Source organism: Salvelinus alpinus, chromosome 10 (genome assembly GCF_045679555.1).
Source record: "Salvelinus alpinus chromosome 10, SLU_Salpinus.1, whole genome shotgun sequence".
Taxonomy (NCBI): domain Eukaryota; kingdom Metazoa; phylum Chordata; class Actinopteri; order Salmoniformes; family Salmonidae; genus Salvelinus; species Salvelinus alpinus.
Genome location: NC_092095.1, coordinates 22,325,510 through 22,345,140, shown reverse-complemented (window position 1 = coordinate 22,345,140; position 19,631 = coordinate 22,325,510). Strand labels below are relative to the sequence as shown.

Below are 19,631 nucleotides of genomic sequence, written 5' to 3'. Positions count from 1 at the left end.
TAAATGGAAGAAGTTTGGAACCACCTAGACTCTTCCTAAAGCTGGCCGCCTGGCCAAACTGAGCAATCAGGGGAGAAGGGCATTGGTTAGGGAGGTGACCAAGAACCCGATGGTCACTCTGACAGAGCTCCAGAGTTCCTCTGTGGAGATGGGAGAACCTTCCAGAAGGACAACCATCTCTACAGCACTCCACCAATCAGGCCTTTCATGGTAGCGGCAAGACAGAAGCCACTCCTCAGTAAAAGGCTCACGACAGTCCGCTTGGAGTTTTCCAAAAGGCACCTAAAGAGTCTCAGACCTGATGAAACCAAGATTGAACTCTTCGGCCTGAATGCCAAGCGTCACGTCTGGAGGAAACCTGGCACCATTCCGACGGGGAAGCATGGTGGTGGCAGCATCATGCTGTGGGGGTGTTTTTCAGTGGCAGGGACTGGGAGACTAATCAGGATCAAGGGAAAGATGAACAGAGCAAAGCACGAGAGATACTTGATGAAAACCTGCTCCAGAGCGCTCAGGACCTTAGACTGCGGCAAAGGTTCACGTTCCAACAGGACAACGACCCTAAGCAAACAGCCAAGACAACGCAGGAGTGGCTTCGGCACAAGGCTCTGAATGGGCTTCAGTGGCCCAAGCCAGAGCCTGGACTTGAACATCTCTGGAGACCTGAAAATAGCTGCGTAGCAACGCTCCCCATCCAACCTGACAGAGTTGAGAGGATCTGCAGAGAAGAATGGGAAAAACTCCACAAATACAGGTGTGCCAAGCTTGTAGCATCATACCCAAGAAGACTCGATGCTGTAATCACTGCCAAAGGTGCTTCAACAAAGTACTGAGTAAAGTGTCTGAATACTTATGTAAATGTGATAGATTTAAAATTAGCAAACATTTCTAAAAATCTGTTTTTCCTTTGACATTAGTGTGTAAATTAATGAGGGAAATAAACAATATATATACATACACACATAAATCTATCTATCTATGTGTGTATACGTGTATATATATATATAGACACACATATATATACACACACACACACACACACACACACATATATATATACACACGTGTATTTATAGATATATGTGAATATATATATATATATATATAGATAGATGTGTATATGATCTCAGCAAAAAAGGAAACGTCCTCTCACTGTCAACTGCGTTTATTTTCTGTAAACTTAACATGTGTAAATATATGTATGAACATAAGATTCAACAACTGAGACATAAACCGAACAAGTTCTACAGACATGTGACTAACAGCAATGGAATAACGTGTCCCTGAACAAAGGGGGGTTCAAAATCAAAAGTAACAGTCAGTATCTGGTGTGGCAACCAGCTGCATTAAGTATTGCAGTGCATCTCCTCCTCGTGGACTGTACCAGATTTGCCAGTTCTTGCTGTGAGATGTTACCCCACTCTTCCACCAAGGCACCTGCAAGTTCCCGGACATTTCTGTGAGGAATGGCCCTAGCCCTCACCCTCCGATCCATCAGGTCCCAGACGTGCTCAATGGGATTGAGATCCGGCCTCTTCGCTGGCCATGGCAGAACACTGAGATTCCTGTCTTGCAGGAAATCATGCACAGAATGAGCAGTATGGCGAATCCGACCATCGCGACTCGTCAGTGAAAAGCACTTTTTGCCAGTCCTGTCTGGTCCAGTGACGGTGGGTTTGTGCCCATAGGCGACGTTGTTGCCGGTGATGTCTGGTGAGAACCTGCCTTACAACAGGCCTACAAGCCCTCAGTCCAGCCTCTCTCAGCCTATTGCGGACAGTCTGAGCACTGATGGAGGGATTCTGGGCTAATTTGGGCAAATGTTGTTGCCGTCCCGCAGGTGTGAGGTTCGGATGTACCAATCCTGTGCAGGTGTTGTTACACGTGGTCTGCCACTGCGAGGACAATCAGTTGTCCGTCCTGTCTCCCTGTAGCGCTATCTTAGGCGTCTCACAGTACGGACATTGCAATTTATTGCCCTGGCCACATCTGCAGTCCTCATGCCTACTTGCAGCTTGCCTAAGGCACATTCACGCAGATGAGCAGGGACCCTGGGCATCTTTCTTTTGGTGTTTTTCAGAGTCAGTAGAAAGGCTTCTTTAGTGTCCTAAGTTTTCATAACTGTGACCTAAATTGCCTACCGTCTGTAAACTGTTAGTGTCTTAACGACCGTTACACAGGTGCATGCTCATTAATTGTTTATGGTTCATTGAACAAGCAAGGGAAACAGTGTTTAAACCATTTACAATTAAGATCTGTGAAGTTATTTGGATTTTTACAAATTAACTTTGAAAGACAGGTTCCTGAAAAAGGGACAAGGGATAAATCTCTGCCAAGAAAACAGGGTAGACCTCCCTATTTGTAAACACTTAACTTTGCGGGAACATCAGTTAAACTGAGCAAACATTATTTACTTAGCTTTCCATGATTTTGTAATCTGGCATTTGATTCAACCACCATGGCCTCTATATACACTGCAGTTGCTCCATGTGATGGATACTGTACAGCGCATACGCAACAAAGGTATGCAACTCTAGGAAGAAATACTTATTTTTCATTCTTGACTTTTAGGGGCAGTTTCGCAGACACAGATTACGCGTAGTTCTGGCTAAAAAAGTGCTTTCAATGGAGATTGTTCTTTGCTAATGCTTTAGTCCAGGACTAGGCTTAATCTGCTTCTAGGAAACCAACCCTGAATCCATGTACTGATGTTGACCAGGGAAACCAGGTGGTGTGCAACTCTCTGGCCAATTATACATCAGTGAGTGGGAGGAGAAAAGACACTGAAGCCCTGGAGATTTACACCTCTGCTCTTCACCAATGACACCGATTAAGCAACCAATCCTGTAAACAGTCAGAATTCAACATGGTCGGCTTACCATCTACGACCATCTTGTCCAGTTCTGGGCTCAGGATGACATCCAGAGGCTCCTCCTGTAGAGCCCTGGGCCCCCGGCCTGCAGAGCCCTGACAGGACCCAATGGGATAATCAGAGATGGGGGCCATGTCCAGACCAGCTAGGGGATGGCAGAAAAGGATAAAAGGATGTTGAGGGGAGGGTGGTCACACAGACACATGCAGGCAGATGCTCGCACACACCCACACAGTCCACTTTTATGTTAAAAATCAACACACTAGCCCCCCACCCCACCCTCCAAACAACCCCCCTAAAAACTGGAAGCTGTCACACCAAAGAGTAAATCAGAGTTGACGGGCAATTTATTTTAGAACTGTTGCTGGGTATTGGAGGAAGAAAAAAAGAGGGAGAAAGAGGAGAGAGAGAAAGCGAGGAGAAAGAGGAAGAGAGGAGGAGAGGAGAGAGAGCTGATCATGTCATGGTTGTAAAATAAGCTCTCCATGCATTTTCTTCCCCTAACAAAAAACGAATATGTGTTGCCTGCTCGACAGAGTGGAAAGGGGGGGTTGTCTTAAAAAATAGCCACACTACTTTCATCATCGTTCCGATCCTGCCCACATTCGAATAAACGAGGGCTTAATCAATGAAAAAAGTTATGGGAGATTGCAATGATTAATCATCATAACCGCTGTCTTTAACATCAGAGGGGGTTGGAGGTTCATGCACATTTTACTGTGGTGCACACTCCCCTAGTTTGCCATGTGTTTTTTTTGTCGGAAAAAGCTACTTTGCTTGTGACCTTAAATTAACTGGATATATGGGAAGAGATGCATTGAGACCACAGATACTGCATATGGTCTGAAAGGAAAGAATAAAGGCTGAAGTAACTTATTGTTTTTATAAAACTAGTAATCTGCTTCAGGGCATTCAGGCGTTCTCGTAAGACACAGTTTGTTCTCAAATAATCTCTCGGACAAATAGAAGGGTGGAAAATGAAAATCACTATACAACACTGGACAGATAAAATACATTTCTTTGTTTCACAGACTCAAGGCGACAGAGAAAAAAAGGAAACCTTGCCGGCTCAATAAATAAAATACTCATTGCTACTCAGGTAACTGCTCCATGGAATTCCAGAACTGTGAGACATGCGGAGTCATTCAGTTCAAACGTTGTTACATTGTATGACTAGAGGAAGCTCACTTTTTAACCCACACAACTTAAACTCAGCTGGGGTGAAAAGGTAGTAAACACTAAAACATATCAAATGAAACCAACTGAATTACATAAAAAACAACATTTGTGATAAATATATATATATTTTTTAATGAGCACCTCTAATAATTTTTTCACCCAATACCACTGAACCACTACATAGACATGCAGATTGGTGCGTGGTTAGTAACACCGCAGTAGTTAGTCAAAGAGACTGGACAGTGCTACAGTGTGAGAGAGGAGTGGGGTGCACAGACCACAGATCAAGAGAGAAGGAAGGACATGCAAACGCAGTGAGCAGGCCCGCAGTGGGAGAAGGAGGGAGGGGGCAGCTCTACTCCTAAGAGGCCAGACGGGCCCGAGTACTTCTCTTACCAAAAGGAGAAGGAGGGCTGTCGACCTGGAAATGGCATAAATCAAGACCTACAGGAACCCAAAACCAGATGATTATAAAATGAGGGGGAGAAAAGCAGGTGTAATAAAATGCTAATGCTATTGATACTACTTGAAGCAGCTCAATGTGATGCTACACCATCTCGTCATAGTTGTGACATAATATCAACAACCATCATAACATGTCCTAGCACAGACCTGGGTTTGAATAGTATTGGTTCTCTTTCAAATATGCAGGCATCAAGACAGGCCTTTCAAGTAAACTGTTCGAAAGCAAAGCAAAAATAATACACAGAGACAGAAGGGTTGACCAGAGTAGGCACTGCAAACCAAGAGTATTATTCGATGTGCAATACAATACAAGTGAAGGAAAATGCCAAATCATAAGTAAAGATGCAACAGAGAAAGTCCATAGGTGTTTGTGTATGGCGTTGACCTTGCTAATGACAGGGAGAGTGCGTATTTGAGTGGGCAGAGGAGACAGGAAGTGGAGGCTGCCATCTTGGAGGAGGGGAGGGGTCTACCTGAGTCATTCCCCTGCTTCACCAGATCATCCGACAGCATTCCCAGGAGATCTGCATCCGTGCTCAGGACTTCCGGAAGGTCCGGATGATCTGGTGGTCAGAGCAAAAATCAAGCTATGAGGTCAAAGGAATTGTCTGTCGAGCTCTGAGATAGGATTGTGTCGAGGCACAGATCTGGGGAAGGGTACCAAAACATTTCTGTAGCATTGAAGGTCCCCAAGAACACAGTGGCCTCCATCATTCTTAAATGGAAAAAGTTTGGAACCACCAAGACTCTTCCTAGAGCTTGGCGCCCAGCCGAACTGAGCAATCGGGGGAGGAGGGCCTTGGACAGGGAGGCGACCAAGAACACGATGGTCACTCTGACAGAGCTCCAGAGGTCATCTGTGGAGATGGGAGAACCTTCTAGAAGGACAACCATCTCTGCAGCACTCTACCAATCAGGCCTTTATGGTAGAGTGGCCAGACGAAAGTCACTCCTCAGTAAAAGGCACAAGACAGGCACCTAAAGGACTCTCAAACCATGAGAAACAAAATTCTCTGGTCTGATGAAACCAAGATTGAACTCTTTGGTTTGAATGCCAAGCGTCACGTCTGGAGTAAACCTGGCGCCATCCCTATTGTGAAGCATGGTGGTGGCAGCATCATGCTGTGGGGATGTTTTCAGCAGCAGGGACTGGGAGACTAGTCAGGATCGAGGGAAAGATGAACGGAGCAAAGTACAGAGAGATCCTTGATGAAAACCTGCTCCAGATTGCTCAGGAGCTCAGTCTGGGTGAAGGTTCATCTTCCAACAGGACAACGACCCTAAGCATACAGCCAAGACAACGCAGGAGTGGCTTCGGGACAAGTCTCTGAATGTCCTTGAGTGGTCCAGCCAGAGTCAGGACTTGAACACAATCAAACATCTCTGGAGAGACTTGAAAATAGCTGTGCAGCAATGCTCCCCATCCAACCTGACAGAGCTTGAGAGGATCTACAGAGAAGAATGGGAGAAATTACATGTGTGCAAAGGTGGTTGTAATCGCTGCCAATGGTGCTTCAACAAAGTACTGAGTAAAGGATCTGAATACTTCTGTAAATGTGATCGTTTTTAATTTTTAATACATTTGTAAAAATTTTCCTTTTTTCTTTGTCATTATGGGGTATTGTGTGTAGATTGATGAGAAGAAAAACAATTGAATCAATTTTGGAATAAGGCTGTAACGTAACATTTGGAAAAAGTCAAGGGGTCTGAATACTTTCCAAATGCACTGTATATAGGCATACAGTATATGGTTTCCTTAATATCTAAGAGAACTAACCCTGTCCAAGGACCATATTCAAACTAAAAGCTGGTGAATGTCTTCAAAACAAGCAAATCTTCCGAGTGATTAGTGTGCTTCCCTCTGCTACAAATGACGGCAGGTAGCCTAGTGGTTAGAGCGTTGGACTAGTAACTGGAAGGTTGCAAGATTGAATCCCCGACCTGACACGGTAAAAATCTGTCGTTCTGCCCCTGAAGAAGGCAGTTAACCCACTGTTCCTAGGCTGTCATTGAAAACAAGAATTTGTTCTTAACTGACTTGCCTAGTTAAATAAAGGTGGGAGGGCAAATTGCGTTCTGGATGATACTAGAGCAGGGGTTTTCAGGCATGAGAGCTACTTTTAAAACATGTCACAAGCTACTCATTTTTGTATAGCTTTCAAATAGGCACATTCTTTTCTTCTACCCTGCAACTCTTCCCCGGGTCCTTGGTGTCAATATAATGGTTAATAAACAGTATTTGGCATGACAGAGCCAAAACATTTTGGCTCTGTCATGAGCCATGACAGAGCCAGAACATTTTATTTTGTGTTTTCTCAGTTAAATTTTTCCTGGTTTTGGATTCGTTTCAGTTTTTTTACTCACAATATACCAATTATTCATAGAGAAACAATGAAAATTGATGTTGAGTCCATGTCAATGCTTAAATCGCATTAGAATTCCCCCTTCCGCATCTACCAAGAGAGGAATGTGTCATTTTAGAGGTTAGGCCTACTGCTGCAGAACATGTCATGGCAGAGATTGCAAAATAATGGCCCCCCAATTGATACAAATAAGCATGACATAGTCTAGTTCTGTCAGGTAAACCTACTTTGCAGTTTCCATTTCATTGAGAAGGTTTATGGGGAATGTCTGTGTCTGCCCACAAAATGGCAGATATCATTAGCATCGCTACCTTGCTATATATGGACGAATAGACTAACTCGCGCACCAAACAGACAGACGGGCTATAATTGCTGGAAATGAATGGCCAGATATTGTATTATGTTTGACTTTTTAAGCCAATAGTGGTTAACCAGTGGTGGGATAATGTCAATGTGGCTTTGATTGGGAAGCAGCCTGGGCTTTATGTTTATGACAGTTTTTGATGGAACACATGACAAAAACTCATGTACTTTCTTTCAGAATAGATTAGCTACTCATAGGTGGGCTGTGTGCTACTGGTAGCTCGCAATTTACCTGTTGGAGACCCCTGTACTAGAGATAACAACTCCGGCTGTTTCGATATGAAAGTGAATAAGTCTATCGAAAACAATGTAGAAAACCAAACGCTCTGCTAACACAAATGGCAATCTGAAGAGAAAAAAAACTGTCGTTAATCTATCTGTTTTGCTAGTTTCCAGTGAGTTCTTGCCGCTATGTGTGTTCCCAGTAGGCAACTTGCAGCACTTTTCATAGCGTGTTGGAGTAGATTGTAAATGACTGTATATGTGGAAAAGAGAACTTAAGATGAGCAGACAGGATTGAAGGTTGATGGGGGATGGTGGAAGAAACTTGATGGGGGATAGTGGAAGAAACCACGTGAACTTACAACTTTTGACAACAAAAAACTTGGGGAAAAACTTAAGGGAAATAGTACTGTTCATCTAGAAGAGGAGGGGGACCCAAACTAATACAAGGCCACTTTCTTCCATTCTGCTCGGGTTTGTTTGAAAGATGGCATTGAGACTGGGTACATTGAGAGTCCATTGTGTGTAAAAGAGAAAGCAAAAAAACATATTGGAGAAAAAAAATTCTCTGCATGTAGAATAAAATGAACTTTTAGGAGAAGAGAGTCAACATGACAGCTCACCTCTGAGGACGAACCTCTGTGTGTGTGTGTGTGTGTGTGTGTGTGTGTGTGTGTGTGTGTGTGTGTGTGTGTGTGTGTGTGTGTGTGTGTGTGTAAGACAGGGAAAGTGACAGCTCGAGAAAGTGTGCAAGAGAGATGCGAACATACGCAGTCCTCCTCCTCTGCTGGAGATGGGTATGGTGGTCGAGGTAGCACTGAGCAGCGGGTCTGAGGAGGGGTCCAGGAAGCTGGCGTTGACACTGCGGGGTTTGGTCTCTGCATGGACCCCTGAGTTCTCCTCACAGTGCCCTGTGGTCACCAGGCCCGCCTGCCTGCTCTGCTTGCTCCTGTCCAGCAGCTCCTTTCCAAAGAAAGCCTCCTGGTAACATACCACACAGTCAATGAGAAAGTGACCATGAGATACAGAGAACACATTCAGTAACACAACACATATCTTTCACGCACAAAAAACATGACAGGAAGCAAGTTTGTCCCTTGGGCTATGGCAGCAAAGGCAGCCTAATTCTTCTCTTTTGCCATTAATTGGTCTTTGGACCAATCAGATCTTTTTCCAATAATTGGGCGAAATATGAGAATTGGGATGCCAGTGTAAATGCAGCCCTGGTGTCAGAAGGTGGGATCCAGTTATGAATTCCAGATTTGAATTGAAAGGGATCAGTTCATAGTAATCCAATTCAAATACAGTATTTGAGATTACAATGCATACTGAACTTTAAGTAAAGCTACTAATAATAATAAGTCTTATCAGGCTACGCTACTGCTAACCAAATTATTAATTGAATGGGTCTCCAGGCCCAGATTCCAGTGTGTTTTGTATATGTATTTTTGTTTCTCGGTGTTGCAGCACTCTATAGGCCCTAGTGTTATCCAGACACTTACAGAAATAGTGAGGTGTGTATACAGTCGGAAGTTTACATACACCTTAGCCAAATGCATTTAAACTCAGTTTTTCACAATCCCTGACATCTAATCCTAGTAAAAATTCCCTGTCTTAGGTCAGTTAGGATCAACACTTTATTTTAAGAATGTGAAATGTCAGAATAATAGTTGAGAGCATGATTTATTTCAGCTTTTATTTCTTTCATCACATTCCCAGACGGTCAGAAGTTTACATACACTCAATTAGTATTTGGTAGCATTGCCTTTAAATTCTTTAACTTGGGTCAAACGTTTCAGGTAGCCTTCCACAAGCTTCCCACAATAAGTTGGGTGAATGTTGGCCCATTCCTCCTGACAGAGCTGGTGTAACTGAGTCAGGTTTGTAGGCCTCCTTGCTCGCACACGCTTTTTCAGTTCTGCCCACAAATTTTCTATAGAAATTGAGGTCAGGGCTTTGTGATGGCCACTCCAATACCTTGACTTTGTTGTCCTGAAGCCATTTTGCCACAACTTTGGAAGTATGCTTGGGGTCATTGTCCATTTGGAAGACCCATTTGCAACCAAGCTTTAACTTCCTGACTGATGTCTTGAGATGTTGCTTCAATATATCCACACAATTTTCTTTCCTCATGATTCCATTTATTTTGTGAAGTGCACCAATCCCTCCTGCAGCAAAGCAACCCCCCAACATGATACTGCCACCCCACTGCTTCATGGTTGGGATGATTTTCTTCAGCTTGCAAGCCTCCCCCTTTTTCCTCCAAACATAACGATGGTCATTATGGCTAAACCGTTGTATATTTTGCTTCATCAGTTGCAAACTGTAGTCTGGCTTTTTATGGCGGTTTTGGAGCAGTGGCTTCTTCCTTACTGAGCGGCCGTTCAGGCTATGTCGATATAGGACTCGTTTTACGGTGGATATAGATACTTTTGTACCAGGATGTCTTGCTCCCAGACAGACTAAATAACTTCTTTGCTCGCTTTGAGGACAATACAGTGCCACTGACACGGCCCGCTACCAAAACCTGCGGACTCTCCTTCACTGCAGCCGACGTGAGTAAAACATTTAAACGTGTTAACCCTCGCAAGGCTGCAGGCCCAGACGGCATCCCCAGCCGCGTCCTCAGAGCATGCGCAGACCAGCTGGCTGGTGTGTTTACGGACATATTCAATCAATTCTTATCCCAGTCTGCTGTTCCCACATGCTTCAAGAGGGCCACCATTGTTCCTGTTCCCAAGAAAGCTAAGGTAACTGAGCTAAACGACTACCGCCCGTAGCACTCACTTCCGTCATCATGAAGTGCTTTGAGAGACTAGTCAAGGACCATATCACCTCCACCCTACCTGACACCCTAGACCCACTCCAATTTGCTTACCGCCCCAATAGGTCCACAGATGATGCAATCGCAACCACACTGCACACTGCCCTAACCCATCTGGACAAGAGGAATACCTATGTGAGAATGCTGTTCATCAACTACAGCTCAGCATTTAACACCATAGTACCCTCCAAACTCGTCATCAAGCTCGAGACCCTGGGCCTCGACCCCGCCCTGTGCAACTGGGTACTGGACTTCCTGACGGGCCGCCCCCAGGTGGTAAGGGTAGGTAACAACATCTCCACCCCGCTAATCCTCAACACTGGGGCCCCACAAGGGTGCGTTCTGAGCCCTCTCCTGTACTCCCTGTTCCCTCACGACTGCGTGGCCATGCACGCCTCCAACTCAATCATCAAGTTTGCAGACGACACAACAGTGGTAGGCTTGATTACCAACAACGACGAGACGGCCTACAGGGAGGAGGTGAAGGCCCTCGGAGTGTGGTGTCAGGAAAATAACCTCACACTCAACGTCAACAAAACAAAGGAGATGATTGTGGACTTCAGGAAACAGCAGAGGGAGCACCCCCCTATCCACATCACCCGGACAGTAGTGGAGAGGGTAGTAAGTTTTAAGTTCCTCGGCGTACACATCACGGACAAACTGAATTGGTCCACCCACACAGACAGCGTTGTGAAGAAGGCACAGCAGCGCCTCTTCAACCTCAGGAGGCTGAAGAAATTCGGCTTGTCACCAAAAGCACTCACAAACTTCTACAGATGCACAATCGAGAGCATCCTGTCGGGCTGTATCACCGCCTGGTACGGCAACTGCTCCGCCCACAACCGGAAGGCTCTCCAGAGGGTAGTGAGGTCTGCACAACGCATCACTGGGGGCAAACTACCTGCCCTCCAGGACACCTACACCACCCGATGTCACAGGAAGGCCATAAAGATCATCAAGGACAACAACCACCCGAGCCACTGCCTGTTCACCCCACTATCATCCAGAAGGCGAGGTCAGTACAGGTGCATCAAAGCAGGGACCGAGAGACTGAAAAACAGCTTCTATCTCAAGGCCATCAGACTGTTAAACAGCCACCACTAACATTGAGTGGCTGCTGCCAACATACTGACTCAACTCCAGCTCACTTTAATAATGGAAATTGATCAAAAATGTATCACTAGCCACTTTAAACAATGCCACTTAATATAATGTATATGTATATACTGTACTCTATATCATCTACTGCATCTTGCCATCTTTATGTAATACATGTATCACTAGCCACTTTAAACTATGCCACTTTTATGTTTACATACCCTACATTACTCATCTCATATGTATATACTGTACTCGATACCATCTACTGCATCTTGCCTATACCGTTCTGTCCCATCACTTATTCATATATCTTTATGTACATATTCTTTATCCCTTTACACTTGTGTGTATAAGGTAGTAGTTGTGGAATTGTTAGGTTAGATTACTCGTTGGTTATTACTGCATTGTCAGAACTAGAATCACAAGCATTTCGCTACACTCGCATTAACATCTGCTAACCATGTGTATGTGACAAATAAAATTTGCTTTGATTTGACCTGTTTCCTCCAGCATCTTCACAAGGTCCTTTGCTGTTGTTCTAGGATTGATTTACACTTTTTGCACCAAAGTACGTTCATCTCTAGGAGACAGAGCGCTTCTCCTTCCTGAGCGGTATGACGGCTGCGTGGTCCCATGGTGTTATACTTGCGTACTATTGTTTGTACAGATGAACGTGGTGCCTTCAGGCATTTGGAAATTGCTCCAAAGGATGAACCAGACTTGTGGAGGTGTACCATTTTTTTTTGAGGTCTTGGGCTGACTTATTTAGATTTTCCCATAATGTCAAGCAAAGAGGCACTGAGTTTGAAGGTAGGCCTTGAAATACATCTACTGGTACACCTCCAATTGACTCAAATGATGTCAATTAGCCTATCAGAAGCTTCTAAAGCCATGACATAATTCTCTGGAATTTTCCAAGCTGTTTAAAGGCACAGTCAACTTAGTGTATGTAAACTTCTGACCCACTGGAATTGTGATACAGTGAATTATAAGTGAAATAATCTGTCTGTAAACAATTGTTGGAAAAATTACTTGTGTAATCAGAAAGTAGATGTCCTAACCGACTTGCCAAAACTATAGTTTGTTAACAAGAAATTTGTGGAGTGGTTGTAAAACTAGTTTTAATGACTCCAACCTAAGTGTATGTAAACTTCCGACTTCAACTGTATCTAGATTTCTACTGTACAGTGACCAACTGGGATCTAATTTGACAGCAACATGGCAAGAGCTACATGCATGCATTCTCTAGAGAGAGGCCTAGTTACATAGAAGCTGAGAAACACACAACACCATATAAAGATGCAACCATATAAAATCAACTCATAGTTCCACAAAAATATAAAGTTGACTCGAATCACTGATATAGCAACTGGAATCACTGATATAGCAACTCTTTATGTAAAAACCTTGTGGCTGTAGAAATCAATGTGTTGGATAGAATGTGATTCCAATACGAGAATTGCCCTAAACCTGTACAAAGCCATACAAATAAACAGACATGGGTAGACACAACCGCACAGAAAGCCTGAACTCAGTGGCGACACGTTGTACCGCTGGCTGAGCCGCTACGTGTTTAAGTCACTAGTGCTTCCAACATGTCTAACGGCTCCAAAACTATCAATGTGACTGCTCCCTGCTGTGGTAAAACATTAAAAAGGCTAATGTGCCGGGTATTTAAATAATTGATTAAAGTCGTTCCTCTGGTGAGGAGCTTTAAATAAAAAATTTAAGCGCGGCATACAAGAAAGCCCAGTGACAGCTGGTGCGCTTAACGCATGGCTGCTCCCCCGAACCCTGAGCATGCTGGGTCTTTTAAAGGTGTGGCGTGGCACAGAGGGGGCAACGTCTCTCCGAGAGGACTTACGCTTCAGGGATTTTTTTTTTATCATGAAGGTAATACATCTGAGAAGGGGGCAACATGCAACTTATGAAGTGCTGGTTGAAATGGGTGGTGAAATAAAGTTGCTACTGGTAAATGCTTGGAAGATGTCTTATCGAATATGTACTATTCTAATGTGGTACAAGAAGATGATTTGGGACAATTAGGCTAAGACGTATTTGCTAAAATGGTTCATACAGATGTGGGATCTTAAATTTGATCAGTATTGTTGTAGCAACATAATCATGCTGCAACAATTTTTATGTTTAGTCCATAACGTTGCTTGATTGGTAGTTAGGCTACATGAAACGTGCAATACTGTTAATATAACTAACTGTGTTATTGCAAGTTTTCAGTTAATTTATGTAAATCATGAAGCTCATCTGCATTGCAGGAAATTCTCAGCAACAGAAGTGTGATCAAATTAAGATCCTACATCTGTACAAAGACAGTCAATCACCTCAGTGTGATTAGGTGATTTTATGCATATTGAACCGGTGACCTTTTCCTATAAATCGATCAATAAGACAGAGTATGATAACAGAATCAAAATGAACATTTTAGACCAATACTGATATCATTAGTGTACATGTGACTGAAAGTCACCTGCAGGTAAGAAGGGAACTCCTCTTCCAATTTGGTTCTCTTTTTGCGGTATCTTTTCTTGACCTTCTCCAGACATTCAGACACCGATGGGGTCTCCTCCGCTTGAGTACTCTCCGTCTTGTTCCACCCTGCAACACACAGACAGGAGGTCACAACCTCAAAGTAACAGTCAGGGAACCACCTTATTACCGGGTTAAGTGTTGGATTTGATAGTCTGCCTGGAGTGTCAGATGGGTGGGACTTGCACTTTAGAGACTATTCCATTTGCTTACCTTCCTCTTTGCACATTGGGTTCTCAGGTAACGATCCTGTTGAGTATTTCCTGGATAGGGATCGCTTGGCTTTCCCTTGTCCCGTCCTGCTTCTCTGGCGGACCATAAACCCTCCAATACCTAGCCGGGAGACAAGTGGAAGGGAGGAGATATATGACAGCAATTTATGTCACCAGGGCCCTAATTATGTCAGACATTAGAGGAGGGTCTTTCAGTCCAATCCCTGGCATTAATCTTAATTACTCAGTGACCTATGAGCACAGAGCCTGAGGGGAGATGTGAGTGAGCGAGAGACTTTCACTCTGGTCAATACACAATGACAGAGTGCATGAGTGAGAGACCAAGTCGCTTGGGATAAATGCGTCTGCTAAATGGCATATTATTATATTATATATTAAAATGTGTGAGAGAGCAAACGTAAGAGAGTGAGTGTGTAAGAGTGTTTGGGGAACTAATCTCCTAGCCACTAGACCTGAGAGACTGAGTGTGAGAGAGAAAGAAGGGAGCATTTCGGGTAAGCCTATTTCTGGATAGCTTTGGTATTGAGAGAGAAGCCCCTATGGTCTGGAAGCAGACAAACAGAGCCTTCCAGCCTTCCTTAAGCTGCCTCAGAGCAAGAGAGGGGAGACTTGATGATTTATGTGCAGGGAAGAGAGAGGAAACAGCCGTTTGAATTCAGAGTTGCCAGGATACCGCCCCCTTATGAGAAGTCCAACTCAGAGCATTCAATGGATAACCAACTCTTGTCGTCTGTGCTAAATAAGAACACCAAGATATGAGATTCTATTACCACCAGTAAGGCACCATACACTAGACTTAAAATAGCCAAATTACAAAACATACAACATCATATAGCCTAGCGGTTAAGAGCGATGGGTCAGTAACCAAAAGGACGCTGGTTCAAACCCCCGAGATTACTAGATGAAAAATCTGTCGATGTGCCCTTGAGCAAGGCACTTATCCCTAATTGCTCCTGTAAGTCGCTCTGGATAAGAGTGTCTGCTAAATGACTAAAACGTACATTTTAACACCATAGAAAAACTACTCTAATCTTGCAATGAACAACTTCATTAAACATTATTTAAGACAATTATCACATGAAAGAGATTCACAATCAAGTAATAGCGCCACAGTATACCCCATAATAATAGCTTTGTAATCCACCTTAAATGACGCAGTAAAGATACCTTATTTGTGTGATACTGGTATGCTATTTGTGAGAATGTCTGCAGCCACTTGTCTCTGTTCACTAGAGCAGGGTGGGAAAAAATGTCTCCACTGTGACAGTTCATAACAAGTGACCTGGCAAACAGGAGAGACACACCCCTTTCTCCACCAGTTCTCCTTCCCTCCCGCCCCGTCAAACCCAGCTATTTGACATGGGCGAGAGCTTGTGGCTCTCTCTGGCATAGACATTCGCATACTGTACACACATTCATGCATGCATACACACGCTGCATTTTAACAGACAGCCCAATTCTGATATTTGTTCCACTAATTGGTCTTTTGACTGCTGTGAGGAGATCTGATTTGATTGGTAAAAAGACTAATTAGTGGAAAAAAATATCAGAACTGGGCTGTGTCTACTTCTCACACACTTGGGAATGTGCACAAACTTCCGACTTTAACTGTATAGACACACACACACAAAGTTGAAGTCGGAAGTTTACATACACCTTAACCAAACACATTTAAACTCAGTTCTTCACAATTCCTGACATCTAATCCTAGTAAAAATTCCCTGTCTTAGGTCAGTTAGGATCAACACTTTATTTTAAGAATGTCAAATGTCAGAATAATAGTAGAGCGAATTATTTATTTCAGCTTTTATTTCTTTCATCACATTCCCAGAGGGTCAGAAGTTTACATACACTCAATTCGTGTTGGGTAACATTGCCTTTAAATTGTTTAACTTGGGTCAAATATTTCAGGTAGCCTTCCACAAGCTTCCCACAATAAGTTGGGTGAATTTTGGCCCATTCCTCCTGACAGAGCTGGTGTAACCAAGTCAGGTTTGTAGGCCTCCTTGCTCGCACATGCTTTTTCAGTTCTTCCCAAAAATGTTCTATAGGATTGAGGTCAGGGCTTTGTGATGGCCACTCCAATACCTTGACTTTGTTGTCCTTAAGCCATTTTGCCACAACTTTGGAAGTATGCTTGCGATCATTGTCCATTTGGAAGACCCATTTGCGACCAAGCTTTAACTTCCTGACTGATGTCTTGAGATGTTGCTTCAATATATCCACATAATTCTCTTTCCTCATGATGCCATCTATTTTGAGATGGTGTTTTTTGGGCTTGCAAGCCTCCGCCTTTTTCCTCCCAACATAATGATGGTCATTATGGCCAAACAGTTATATTTTTTGTTTCATCAGACCAGAGGACATTTCTCCAAAAGTACGATCTTTGTCCCCATGTGCAGTTGCAAACCATAGTCTGGCTTTTTTATGGCAGTTTTGGAACAGTGGCTTCTTCCTTGCGGAGCGGCCTTTCAGGCTATGTCGATATAGGACTTATTTTTCTGTGGATATAGATACTTTTGTACGGGTTTCCTCAAGTATCTTCACAACGTCCTTTACTGTTGTTCTGGGATCGATTTGCACCAAAGTACGGTCATCTCTAGGAGACAGAACACGTCTCCTTCCTGAGCGGTATGATGGCTGCGTGGTCCCATGGCGTTTATACTTGCGTACTATTGTTTGTACAGATGAACATGGTACCTTCAGGCGTTTGGAAGTTGCTCCCAAGGATGAACCAGACTTGTGGAGGTCTACAATCTATTTTCTGAGGTCTTGGCTGATTTCTTTTGATTTTCCCATGATGTCAAGCAAAGAGGCACTGAGTTTGAAGGTAGGCCTTGAAATACATCCACAGGTACACCTCCAATTGACTCAAATTATGTCAATTAGCCTATCAGAAGCTTCTAAAGCCATGACATAATTTTCTGGAATATTCCGAGCTGTTTAATTGCACAGTCAACTTAGTGTATGTAAACTTCTGACCCACTGGAATTATGATACAGTGAATTATAAGTGAAATAATCTGTCTGCAAACAATTGTTGGAAAAATGACTTGTGTCATGCACAAAGCAAATGTCCTAACCGACTTGCCAAAACTATAGTTTGTTAACAAGAAATTTGTGGAGTGGTTGAAAAACAAGTTTTAATGACCCCAACCTAAGTGTTTCTAAACTTCCGACTTCAACTGTATATAGACAGGCAAATGAAAAGGTCATATATAAAGACAATTTCCAGGTGTTTTTTCAGTAGGACATTATTCGTTTGAGTATATATATGAGTCAATGTTACTTTTCCAGAGGACTCTTCCACATTCAGTGGGAGAGCTTCAAAGGGCCAATTCACAGTTGAAGCAATAAAGAGGACACCCCACCTCTGTTTCGGTAAAAAACTGAGGGATGGGTCTGGAGAATCAACCACTCTCAAATTCATAGACAGATATGGATGTAAGGATTGACCATCCATGATAGAACATTTTTCGTTTTAACAATGTTTTGAGGCTATAGTGTGTTTACAATTACCATATTTACAAAAATTGGAGTAAAACAATCTTACATTTTGGATTCTGCTGGGGTGTGTCAGCTCATGAGGCATTTAAAAGTTATATTCTTCAAGAATCCATGGGCATACATAACATTTTTAAGTCCAAAAATGTATGTATTAACTCCATATTACATGTTTAAAGTGGAACTGACAGCGTTTTAACTACTTTGCAGATAAGAAACAGAATCATAATATCAGTCAAAAATATCAAATTCCCAGTTTATGCTACAAAACCAACTTCATGAGGTTTTAAAATAGGTTATATTTGACTCAACATTCCATGGCGTACACTACAGTATTGTTGCAATCACTAACACAGACAGGCTGCTGCCTACATACAGACTTGAAATCATTGGCCACCATAATAAATTGATCACTAGTCACTGTAATAATGTTTACACATCTTGCATTACTCATCTCTTATGTATATACTGTATTTTATACCATCTATTGCATCTTGCCTATGCCGCTCTGTAATTGCTCATCCATATACTTATATGTTTATATTCCTATTCCATTCCTTAGATGTGTGTGTATTAGGTAGTTGTTGTAGAAATGTTAGATGACATGTTAAATATTGCTGCACTGTCGGAACTAGAAGCACAAGTATTTCACATCACTCGCAATAACATCTGCATGTGACCAATAACATCTGCTAACCATGTGTATGTGACCAATAACATCTGCTAACCATGTGTATGTGACCAAAAACATCTGCTAACCATGTGTATGTGACCAATAACATCTGCTAACCATGTGTATGTGACCAAAAACATCTGCTAACCATGTGTATGTGACCAATAACATTTGCTAACCATGTGTATGTGACCAAAAACATTTGATTTGACAGAATAGATGGATGCAGTTCAATGCATGATTAAAATAATTCACCAATACATTTCTTGATAGTCCATAAAATATTGCTATCAGCTGGCTCGGTACATTGTTTGCAGCCTCCATTCGGGATGCACAGTTTCAATGACTCAATATTTTGGACAAAAACAGACAAATGTTACTAAGGCTATGGTAGCGTATCTATTTATGTAGCAAGCTAAAAACACAGAGCCTAACGTTATCTAGATAGCTACGCTAGCTAGATGCTAGGAGGACGTCATATCAATGGAGGAGTGGGTGAGTAACTGACTTTTCCCCCTTGTATAATTTTTTTGTGTGGCTACACAGCTAGAGATGCATGTGTCATTTGGTTAGCTAGCAAGAAATGTGAATCGCTTTGCTAGCTATCTATGCTGAACGACGGTTATCCAGTTAGCATATCTTGAGTTTGCAAATTCACTCTGGCTAGCTATCTAATCCGATTTCAGAGCACTTGACTGAGTGTGCCAGAGCGCAGAATAACCGTGCAAGACCCACTGAATATGACCGGTGTCAGTAAACGTAGGCAAAAAAAGTAATAAGTTAGTTGAACGCTCTAGATAACATCTAAACAGCCTAATCAGATCTGCTACGGCAAGTAAAATGGCCAGAGTGAAGTGTTCTCTCATTTAGCTAGCAAGCGAGCCAACTTTGCCAGTAAGCTTGGGTACTTGGTTGGGACAATGCATGCATTGGCAGGCAAGCTGCAGAAGGACAAGCAGGCTGTTCTCCATTGTTTATCAGTGCAACTTTCACAACTAGCTGAAACATTTTGAGAGGGTTTATTTAATGTTCCTTCATTAGATTTTATCTCATCTTGCTCTGGCTAGCATTAGTTGTTTGATCTTGTTGTTGTTGATGTACATATAGGGAAAGACAGCCTACCTTTTTATGGTTGTTTGATCAATAGGACTGTAAAGTTCCCAAATGTAAGAGGACTATCGCGGTATTTAGCTGCATATTTGCAGAAATCCAAACAAGTGTATTTTGTGGCTTTTGCCAAATGCGTTCTAATGATCTAAAGTTGCGCTGTTGCTACTGTCTGTAAACAC

At 42.9% G+C, this 19,631-nt stretch overlaps 1 protein-coding gene across 13 annotated transcripts in view; it reads right to left on the bottom strand.

Moving 5' to 3' along the window:
• Positions 1 to 19,631, bottom strand: part of LOC139531723 (histone-lysine N-methyltransferase 2C-like) — a 218,524-nt gene that overhangs the window by 40,340 nt on the left and 158,553 nt on the right. For 10 of the 13 annotated variants that reach the window (XM_071328436.1, XM_071328440.1, XM_071328441.1 and 7 more), the window contains 6 exons: positions 14,147 to 14,266; positions 13,875 to 14,002; positions 8,235 to 8,445; positions 4,990 to 5,079; positions 4,448 to 4,495; positions 2,880 to 3,017 (listed from right to left, as the gene is read on the bottom strand). In XM_071328436.1, coding sequence (XP_071184537.1) covers positions 2,880 to 3,017; positions 4,448 to 4,495; positions 4,990 to 5,079; positions 8,235 to 8,445; positions 13,875 to 14,002; positions 14,147 to 14,266 — 735 coding nt within the window. The remainder of the gene's footprint in view (positions 1 to 2,879; positions 3,018 to 4,447; positions 4,496 to 4,989; positions 5,080 to 8,234; positions 8,446 to 13,874; positions 14,003 to 14,146; positions 14,267 to 19,631) is intronic. The other 3 variants (XM_071328443.1, XM_071328449.1, XM_071328445.1) reach the window with 2 other exon arrangements.